This window comes from Huiozyma naganishii, chromosome 2 (genome assembly GCF_000348985.1).
Source record: "Huiozyma naganishii CBS 8797 chromosome 2, complete genome".
NCBI lineage: Eukaryota > Fungi > Ascomycota > Saccharomycetes > Saccharomycetales > Saccharomycetaceae > Huiozyma > Huiozyma naganishii.
The window spans coordinates 1131186-1141556 of NC_035923.1; the positions used below are offsets into that span (position 1 = coordinate 1131186).

The 10371-nt window shown below is 51.3% G+C and overlaps 5 protein-coding genes across 5 annotated transcripts in view; 3 read left to right on the top strand and 2 right to left on the bottom strand.

The window, feature by feature from the left end:
* Positions 1–2394: 2394 nt before the first annotated feature.
* On the top strand, positions 2395–4938 carry LUG1 (Lug1p; the record flags this gene model as incomplete). The annotated part of the gene is made up of 1 exon (XM_022606571.1): positions 2395–4938. One exon carries the CDS (start codon positions 2395–2397, stop codon positions 4936–4938), a length of 2544 nt encoding a protein of 847 aa, XP_022463253.1.
* A 312-nt stretch (positions 4939–5250) lies between these two features.
* On the top strand, positions 5251–6885 carry BUD8 (Bud8p; the record flags this gene model as incomplete). The annotated part of the gene is made up of 1 exon (XM_022606572.1): positions 5251–6885. The coding sequence occupies one exon, from the start codon at positions 5251–5253 to the stop codon at positions 6883–6885; it is 1635 nt and encodes a 544-aa protein (XP_022463254.1).
* Positions 6886–6942: 57 nt separating this feature from the next.
* On the bottom strand, positions 6943–7950 carry TAL1 (sedoheptulose-7-phosphate:D-glyceraldehyde-3-phosphate transaldolase TAL1; the record flags this gene model as incomplete). Its single annotated transcript, XM_022606573.1, has 1 exon — positions 6943–7950. One exon carries the CDS (start codon positions 7948–7950, stop codon positions 6943–6945), a length of 1008 nt encoding a protein of 335 aa, XP_022463255.1.
* Positions 7951–8603: 653 nt separating this feature from the next.
* Positions 8604–9803, bottom strand: ILV5 (ketol-acid reductoisomerase; the record flags this gene model as incomplete). The annotated part of the gene is made up of 1 exon (XM_022606574.1): positions 8604–9803. The coding sequence occupies one exon, from the start codon at positions 9801–9803 to the stop codon at positions 8604–8606; it is 1200 nt and encodes a 399-aa protein (XP_022463256.1).
* A 343-nt stretch (positions 9804–10146) lies between these two features.
* ATG33 (Atg33p) overlaps positions 10147–10371 on the top strand; it is a gene marked incomplete at both ends in the record, with an annotated part of 579 nt that continues 354 nt past the window's right edge. The window contains one exon of the mRNA XM_022606576.1: positions 10147–10371. This exon is cut by the window's right edge and continues 354 nt beyond it. Within this exon, the coding sequence (XP_022463257.1) occupies positions 10147–10371 (225 nt within the window).

The window sequence follows — 10371 nt, forward strand, 5'->3', positions numbered from 1 at the left end:
ACCGGTATATACTTTGAAAAGATACAATGTCGGGACCATAAAGCGTTGATGACGCGAGGATCGATGGCCCCGAGGGTAAAACTTGCAGGGAACGTACCAGAGCAGAACCAAACGCGTGGAGTGCGTGAATCAATGGTCTGACGGTATTGGAAACATAACTGGAGCAGCTCGTTGAGAGAGAAGACGCAGGATCGAAAGAAAGCCCGCCTCTCCGCAATGTTCAACGTCCGATAGAAAATGGCATACGAGGCAGAGGATAGACCTAGAGCGAGTATTCGCAGCCGGAATTGTTGTGCCACCCTTAACACCAAAGAGATAAAAAAATGCATGATAGGAAATGGGTGGCTGGTGTACTAGAAACGTATCAAACCAAACCCGACAACTAGAACGACAAAAGTGGTGAACGAGAATGATCAATGGAACGGAACCCCAGAAACCCTTTTACAATCCAAGGATTTAGTGTAGAATAGATGGGAAAGATTGACACAAAAATGCACAAAACCACATATTACACCAGTACATCACATACGCGAATAGCCGCTCTTCCAAACGATATTTCTTAACTACGGCACATAGTTAAGGGAGAGCTTAAGTATGGGGCGGCACCAAACCGGGCCCAGCAAACTCGACACCAGATGTGAGCGGTATCAAAGAGTAGCCTGTTTCTGTGGTGGTGCACGACCAAAGTTTGTTCCCTCATATAAGGGCGATTGACGCAACAATTAACCCAAACATACTTTTGTGTCACAAAGTGGCTTCATCGAAAACGGTCTTGTAAACGTGTAACATATCTTGAAATATACAATCTTAGTGCCAGGAAACACAACTGTAGTTTTGTTTTTACCATAACTGTTTCGGTTTTGTCATGACGGTTCCTTCGCCAAAAATGAAGCTCCCATTCATAAATGAATCTCCTTATATTTGCCTGATGAACTTGTTCTTTATATATAATAATATTCTTGCGACAGTACAAGGAAATTTCATATGCAATCAGACTTGTTATGGGTGATCTGATCTGATTATAATTAGCCTTATTCCTCTTTGATCTCATTCAAATACAGATTTTACAGCAGCATATCGTTTCTTGTGTATTCGTATACTCGGACTAGGGCTGTAACAGGTCATGTTGGAATGAATTGTCAGCGTTTTGCCCTTTCATTGGTTTCTCGATGTTTCTTAGTTTATATGCATATCATGCTGTACGAAAACACAGTGCTCCACAAGTCAAGTTGAGGAGTTAAGGGAAGACCGTTCTAAACGGAACTGGGCAAACCAACCACTGTATCGTTGGGAACAATAGCTATCATGATAATAACCTACAAATTTTATACAGGGCAACTGTACCTTTATTTGAAGCATCCTTTCAATTTTTGAACCTTGAATTGCGCCTATTTTGACCGTTGGGATAGCGATGAGGCATGTTCTATAAACATTTTGTCACGAGGCATCAAGGAACTGTTCTACGTAATAAGTGTGCAAAAATTATTAACCCAGTAAGCTAGCTATGGTATTCACCGCTTTTGCCTTATTCATAGAGAAGAGTTTTTCGTAACAGATAATACAATTTTGGTTTCTTTATATTCTCTTTTTTCCCGATAAGCGGCTAGAAAAGATGGTAGAGCAAGACGTACTTCAACGCTCCTTTCGTAGTCACTAAATCAAGACAGCTTCTGTTTTAGCTAACGAGCTAACACCAAATGGGTAGCGCTCTCAAATATAAAAGTGCTGAAAAAGTATGAGATTGGGACCTGCACGTTCTTTCTGGCACTGAGCTTATCGCGATTTCATACTAAAAAAACTGGAGGTTAAAGTTTTCCTCCGCCACAGTTCCAAGATAGCAACCCAATTGTATAGCTAACGCTAGTATCTCTACACTGTGATCTATTTCTTTTGTTTCTATAGTCATGGACCCTCCATCAACGACGTCACTTCTTGGCTTCCACAGTCAATTTCCTATTTTTACTTTTCCTCCCGGTACTTTGACAATAGAAGTAATTATTATTCCGGTTACTTACAGGTGCTGTAAAGGGTAACAACACCCTGCGCAATAAACCTCAATTGGAGCAATAGTTGAAGCTTCCCTGCACGTGAACTGTGATTCCGTTTGACAGTGCTACAGCCACACGTGATGTCAAAAAACATTGAAGTGAAAAAAAGAGGTGTAGAGAAGAGCTAGAAAATATTACGCTTTAAATCGGGGGCCGAGGGCAAGACACTGATACTGGCTGGAGAAAGACTTGGTGCAGCCACAGCTTCATATTAAACTACACAGTGCTTTTCCACTTGTGACCTATACACTGCCTTTTTGTCTGGAAAATAGTAAGATAGCGAAGGAATTTTAAGTCTCTCATCCTTTTTTTGCCGTTCGAACAAAGTGAACAACGAAGGCAAGCGATGTCCAAAAGTACGCCATCGATCCGTCACACTCCGCAGAGTATCCCGCCTGAGATAGTCTATGAAGTTTTAACATACCAATTCAAGGATTACATGAGCAATGACTATCCACCAACATCAGAGAAGTTCAATGAGAATTTAAGGAATTTTCTCAAGAGTAATTTGACAGTCAATAAAACTTTTTACCATATTTGCCGAGTGCTGATTTATAAACATTGTAACTTCACCACTGCAAAACGTTTCTATAATCTTTTAGAATCACTGGAGAAGCAAGAGCAATTGCGAAATATCATCCAAATTGCGGATTTCCAAGAACTAACCTCCGTGGGACTTGGTAGATCCATGGAAATGAACAAACAGATCCAGAATCTCACAAATAAGACCCTGTCCAGGTTTTTGGAGCTGACTAAATGGAATCTCAGAGAATTTCTAGCTTGCGAGAACATTCAAGAAGATTTGGACTCGAACATTATATATTTTTTACTGAAGCCTGGGAAAGTGCTCAGTATATTGGATTTTTGCGGGTGCAGCGGACCGTATCTGACACAGAGCTTTATGACAGCACTTGAAAAATTGTATCCCGCTGATTCAGACACCAACTCTGCGCCGTTGGAATATAACTCCCAGATGGCTTGTCTTGGACTAAACGATTGCACAGATTTGCCAAATTCCGTTCTGATTAAGACTCTCAGAATGTTTCCCGAGTTACAAAAATTGGACTTGAATCATACATCTATCGACGATAACACGTTGTTGAACGGATTGCCTCATTTGAAAAGTTTGACACATCTCTCTCTTGGATTGTGCTCGCAGCTGACGAGCAGGGCAATCTTAGAATTTTTTTCTCATCATCCGACAGTCACCGATGTAAACAACGCGGCTACGCTAGAGTGGCTGAATCTCGGTGTCACTGCCCATTCGTCTACGTGGAATGATGTTCACACAATGTTCCTTTTGAAAAAGCTTTGCCAATACGGCCATAACAAAACTTTACAATATCTTAATCTCGATGGCCTGCCTCTCCATCAAGTGCTTCTCTCCACGGGCAACTCGTTGCATTCGTCTCCAAACACGTCAGTCACATCATTACACACATTGAACCGACCAACAACGATCTTCTCATCGGTAATTCATACAGAGCATTACTACCAGTGTTCAGACACGTTGATTTTCATCAAACTCAATTTCCCCAAATTGAAATCCTTAAGCATCAAGGGCAACAACGTCCCTATAGACAAACTAATTGAATTTTTGAGTCCCATTGAGGACATTGCATACTACGACAACTTGAAAGGGTTAAAGGAGTTCCAAAAACTGAAGTTCCTCAATGTAGCAAACAACTCGTACGTTAACCAATGGACCATCCAAAACCCAAACCTATTGACCTGCTCGCCAAGCTTGTGCTCGTTGGAGCTTGGTTTTGATGCCTGGCAACAGATAGAGAAGCTGAACTCCAACCACGAGTTCATTACTGTGAAGTACAACAAGAGGACGGACAGGAACGACGTAGTGAAGTGGAAGTGCTTTTTGGACGTTTCTTACGGGAGGAGGTATTGGATTTACCGCGTGGATCCATACTTGAACAGGGGGGATATAGAGCAGAGGTCCTTAGCTGGTACGAAGTTCGATTCGAATGGAAACAGAATTATCGAAGTTGTCAAGCAGCCCGATTTTTTAAGGTTTGCGCAGAGCAAGATCTCGTTAAGTTGTGGGCTTGTCATCAAGAGCGGTGAGCGTAGGAAAAAGACGTACAGAGACCTCAAGCCACCAATCTCTCAATTTTTAACGAGAAACGGGGGTATCGCTTTTGGGAACAGATCACAACCGGTGATACGACCAAGACTGCCGCCCGGAGGGTGGAGGCTGTTACCTGAGGAGGATGACCAAGATGTGGACCGTGACGTAGCTCGACACATGCCCCCCAATGCTACGCATGTTGGCTCGACGAGTACGACAGACGAGGACCACCACGAAGTTGGTGGTATCTACTGGGACAGATCGATCCACGATTTATCTGCATTTGGCCAGAGAAACGGGTTTGACAGGCCGCAGCCGGGCACGATGAGACCGCCACCGCGGCCGCCCTTACTAGCCATGGGCCCACCATCATCGATTCTCCCTGCAGCACTACCCCCGGGAAACCTGCCCTTGCAGAACGCAGAACCGCAGAACGATGAGGAGTACCTGAACAATCCGGACCTTCAAAGACGGAGGTCCGAGCTAAGCCTGCTGATGTCGCACCATCCTCTACGGAGACCCGGGCTGCACAGCAACCACAGCAACACCAAAGTGGACACGTTCGCACACTCGCAAATTGCAGCAGCAAGGACCCCCACAGCTACGGGACGTCCATCTGGCCCCCGGCGACAACTAGTGAAAAGGCCCTCCGGGTACTACTACGCGCACCCGCAGGAGTTTGTCTACGATCCGAACGACGCTGTTATGTCGCGGCGGTACCAAATACACTTCGAGGTGGTGAACGAGTACAAGACATTCGGGTGCATAGAGCGTGGGATGTACCGGTACTACAGCCTGAGGGCGTAGCCCAAATGTACGTGTGTGTAGGTTTGTATGGACCGCCACTGTTCCAAGTCGCGAAATGTCAGAACTTTCCAGTTTGTTTTGGTGTAAACAAAAAAGGTGACGAAAAAAAATATAACCGGCGAATGCAAAAATATCATCACCATTTGGAATGATGTAAAGCACACAGTAGAACAATTGTGCGGGGAGTCTACACTGCTATCATCGAAAGTCAATTGTACCGGGTCTTAAGGAGCATTTGGAATTGGTTGATGAAATCGTGCTCTTTGGGTACTTGAGCTAGTTGAAGAGAGTTTAAATTAAATACGGTGCGAGATGTCGTCGATGAGCACTCCCGTGACGTTGTCGTACACTGAGGACGACAGCGTCACTACAAGCAGTGGTCAGCTGTCGGACACGGGGTCTGAGGATGTACGTGGGGTAAGAAACTCGCTGTTCTTGGAACAATCGCCGACTGGGCACACCAGGCCTGGCACACACAATGCTACAAACGACACGATACACACAGTAATGGAGCCCGCTCGGCTGCGACGAGACGGGGACCGCAACGACGGGTTCAGGGTATATATCGATGCGAACAGGTATGCGCCGTCCACCGTACAGACGCAACTGCAACGGGACGCCTCGATGAGTTCGGAGCACACTGGGTACACACAATACTATGATACGGTCTCGTGGGGGTTACGGGAGGAGCAGGACTCCTCTGGGTTGCTACGAGGGTTTGAGTACCAACGGAGCGGGTCCGGTGCTGGTGGAGCCTCCACTGACGACAGTTCTGCCGAGTCTGTGAATACGGCTCTGTTGGGACGCGAGTCCAGGCTGCAGCTGCGCCTGCACAGCCGCGGCCGCCGCCACCACCACAGTCCCGGGATTCACGCGTGTCTGACCACGAGAGGGAGCGTACAGACCGTATCCACTGGTGTGTTGATGAATGAGTTGAAGACGCCGAAGCGAGACGCAACGAGGGACACGCTCATAGCGCCTCCTGGTCCCTCCAGTGTCAGCACGCGACGGGGCGGGCGTGCCGGGCCTACTCCGCCGCACCTTGCCCTCGAGAACGCAATTGATCCAGAGATCGAGGAAGCTGTGAAGCAGTTACAACGGGAAGTTGGAATACCGTCAGAGGGCGGTGCGAGTTCGCGGAGCAGTATTTCCAGTGCTGAGGAGTTCGACAGGACTTTGCACGAGTTCAAGATCCCACGGCGGATTCCTACGCCGCTTGTACCCCCCGTGTTGCTGCGGAACGCGTCGCGTTCCCCTCGGAGTCCCTCGTTGATCGACAAACTGCTAGTGACGACTGCGCGGGACGCATCGTCGCAGGGCAGTCCGTTACCGAGGAAGGAGACTCCGGTGGGGGCAGGTCTGGGCATTTCTCACAGTCCACCAACGATCCAGTTGTTGCAGAGTGTGAGTGGTGCGTCTCGATGGCGGCCACACCCGGGGACACGCACGACGCGGAGTGTACTGGGGAGCCCTCGAGCACGAGACGACGCCACACCGTGGCCCGCCTTGAAACGCATCTCCGCGCGGTCGTTGAGTCCCATCTCTGAGCCCGCTGCAGGGACCACGATGAGTCCACTGGCGTCACGCCCGAGCGCTGCACGGACCCGCCCACCGCGGGACGGGACCCCGCCGTACGCTGTGGTCTCTGTACCTGCATCCGAGGAGCCCGTTGCGTCGACTGCGCGATCCAAGGAGGTCTATTCCCCGCTGCGGCTGGCCGCTTTGTTCTGCGTGTGTGCTATGTTAGCACCGCTGTACTTCATGGTTGGTGTTGGTGGTGTCAGTGATCATGAGCTTGCGAAACTTGTGATGCGCGGTGCGGGTCCCTGGCCCCTTAATGTTGACGTGCGATGGTTACGTCGTCTATGCGTGTGGGTTGGGTGCGTTGAGTTGTTACTGATCTTTGCCGGTGTGGGGATCGGTTTCGGTGTTGGACTAACTAGGTAACTTGCCTTGTTCTATACTTACGCATATATATATATATATATATATAATATTTCAAGTTCAAGCGGTAACCTTCTTTTCAATCATGTCGAACAAAGTGACGATATCCGCGGAAAACTTTCTGATCCCCTCGGACAACTTCTCAGTGGCCATGGCGTCCTCGTTCAACTGGAATCTGAACTCCGACTCGTTGTCGACGTAGGAGACCTTCTCGCCACCCTCCTTCTTGGCGCTCGCTGCGTCCAACACCTTGGGGACGGGTTCCTCGCTCTTCAGCAGCTTGTCCAACAGCCCAGGGGAGATGGTCAAGTAGTCGACACCGGCGAGGGCCTTGATCTCGTCGACGTTTCTGAAGGAGGCGCCCATGACGATGGTGTTGTAGCCGTGCTTCTTGTAGTAGTTGTAGATTTTCCTGACGCTGATGACACCCGGGTCGGTCTCGCCGGTGTAGGTCTCGCCGGTCTTGGCCTTGTACCAGTCCATGATTCTGCCGACGAAGGGGGAGATCAGCGTGACCTTGGCCTCTGCACACGCGACGGCCTGGGCGAAGGAGAACAGCAGGGTCAGGTTACAGTGGATCCCGTGCTTGGCCTCCAGCTCCCTGGCGGCCTGGATCCCCTCCCAGGTGGCGGCGATCTTGATGAGCACTCTGTTCTTGGAGATGCCGAGGGACTTGTACAGCGCGATGATCTCGAGCGCCTTGGCGATCGTGGCGTCCTTGTCGAAGGACAACCGCGCGTCGACCTCGGTAGAGACTCGTCCGGGGACGATCTTCAGGATCTCCTTCCCGAACTCGACAAGCAGTCTGTCGACGGCCTTCTCGACCTTTTCCTCCGTGGAGGAGCCTTCCTTCTTCCCGTACTCGACGGCGACGTCGATCAGGGGAGCGTACGTGGCGATCTTGGCTGCGGCCAGGATCAGCGAGGGGTTGGTGGTCGCGTCCTGGGGCGTGTACTTGGCGATCGCCTCGAAGTCACCGGTGTCGGAGACGACGACGGTGCCGGAGGCCTTCAGTTGTTCCAGGGAGGAGCTAGTCTTTTGTTTCTTTTGCGCTTGAGCTTGAGGCATTGGGAAGGGTGGAGTGGGGTGGAGTGGTGTGGGGTGGTGTGCTGAACAACAGAGGAAACACGAGCCAGGAACAGAACACACGCCCGATCTCAGAACGACAGATCCAACACCCTCGTGTATATATATATATATACGAATCCGAGCGCCCACCCAGCGCAGAGAAAGGAACTCTCCCTATTACGAGAGACCACGCTGAGGTAAGCGCACTGGATTACGTACTGAGGACCACACACTGTGCCCCTGGCCGCGCAGTCCCTATTCCGGCGGGTGCGGTGTTTTCTGCGGCCGCAAATAGGGGAAGCCCCAGCGGCAGACGCTGCGGTGGCAGACGGCGCTGTGCTGGCAGTGGTGGTGTGTGTAACGCTGCGTTACCGTGGCGTGTTGCGGCGGTTTACCGTGCTGCGGTATAACCCCGCGGGTGCGTGGGTGGGCGCCCCTTTTCTGCGCGTGGAGTGGTGTTGCAGCGCTGCTGTGCGTGCCCCGTGTGCACCGTGCTGTTGTACCTAGGTTTATTCGTTTGGGGTGCTGTAAACTCTATGTAAGTAGATATACGTGGCTTTCGTGCTGTGCGGGTGACAGTAGAGGGGGGGGGTCTGTGCGTGGCTGGTCAATTCGAGTGACTATGTGGTGGGTGTTCTGTTGCAGGGCGGTGCCTAGTTGTTCTCCGGTCTCAGCTTGCGCACCTCCTTGCCGACCCTCCAGATCTCCATGCTGCGGATGGTCTGCAGCTCCGCCTCCAGCTTCTCACGGTAGTCCGGCTGCGAGTTGAACTCGAGCGACCGTTTCGTCTCCGTGCCGTTCTTCGTGGACGCGTACAGGTCCTGGAACACCGGTTTCAGCGCGTTCTTGAAGATCGGGTACCAGTCGAGGGCGCCTCTTCTCGCCGTGGTGGAGCACGCGTCGTACATGTAGTCCATACCGTATTTGCCCACCAGTGGGTACAGCGACTGCGTCGCCTCCTCGACGGTTTCGTTGAAGGACTCCGATGGGGAGTGCCCGTTCTCACGTAGCACCTCGTACTGCGCAAGGAACATACCGTGGATACCACCCATTAGACAGCCACGCTCACCGTACAGGTCACTGTTGACCTCTTTCTCAAACGTCGTCTGGTACACGTACCCGGAACCGATCGCCACGGCCAGCGCCTGGGACTTCTCGTGCGCTTTGCCAGTGACGTCGTTCCACACTGCGTACGAGGAGTTGATACCACGGCCCTCCTTGAACAGGGAACGAACAGTGCGGCCAGACCCCTTGGGGGCAACCAGGATCACATCCAGATCCTTGGGTGGCACGACGTGTGTCAGGTCGGAGAAAACGGGGGAGAACCCGTGCGAGAAATAAAGCGTCTGGCCCTTCTTCAACAGCGGCTTGATAGTGCTCCATGTCTCGGATTGCGCTGCATCGGACAGAAGGTTCATCACGTACGTGCCCTTCTTCACTGCCTCCTCGACCTCGAACAGGTTTTCACCGGGGACCCATCCGTCCTCAATGGCGGCCTTCCACGACGCACCGTTCTTACGGACACCAAGAACAACGTTCATACCGTTGTCACGCAAGTTCAACCCTTGGCCGTACCCTTGCGAACCGTACCCGATCAATGCGAAGGTGTCGTTCTTGAAGTAGTCCAAAAGTTTCTCGCGGGGCCAGTCAGCACGTTCGTACACGGTCTCAACGGTACCACCGAAATTGATCTGTTTCAACCCACGAGCGGCCACAAGTGGACTGGGGCCACGGGCCATCGTGGAACGCACAGATGGCGTGGCGGAGACGGCACGTGCGGCAAGAGACAGAGTTCTCTTGGCGGTGACGACGCGGGAGTTACAGATCAGTCTGGCAGCTTGGCTTCTTAGCATTGTGGGTGTGTGTGTGTTGGTCTATCCCGTTACAACAAGATACAAGACGAACGAGCAAGAACAAGACTGTGCGTCGCCGTACACGTCCTTTTTATACATCCGACTGCGAATCACGCACCACCAATTCAGTTAATCAGCGCAGCGCACTCTGAGAAACAGGTGAAAATTTTCCAACCTCGTCTCGCTGTGAGTCAAAAGTGTGTCGTGCGCCGGTTCCGGTTGCGGCGGGCCGGTGCCGGCCTCCCGGCGACGGTGGAGGGACAACACCGGTTACGGGTACTTAACACAACGTAACACACATTCTACACAACCACAACTGACCATCTCACAGGGGGCGGGAACCATGTCCACCTGTTTGGGAGTCACCAAGACGGTAGCCGTGTCCGGACTCGGACTGTACGCGGGCATACTCGCCGCGACTACGGTCACCGCCTCCTCAAAGGCAGTAACCTCTCTCATCGCATCGCTCGATGTCGTACAGTGGTCGCGCGAGTTCGGGGCCCTCGTTGCAGAGTATCCTGTGCGACAAACCTCCGTGGGGCAGTCACCGCGCTGTTCTTCGCTACTA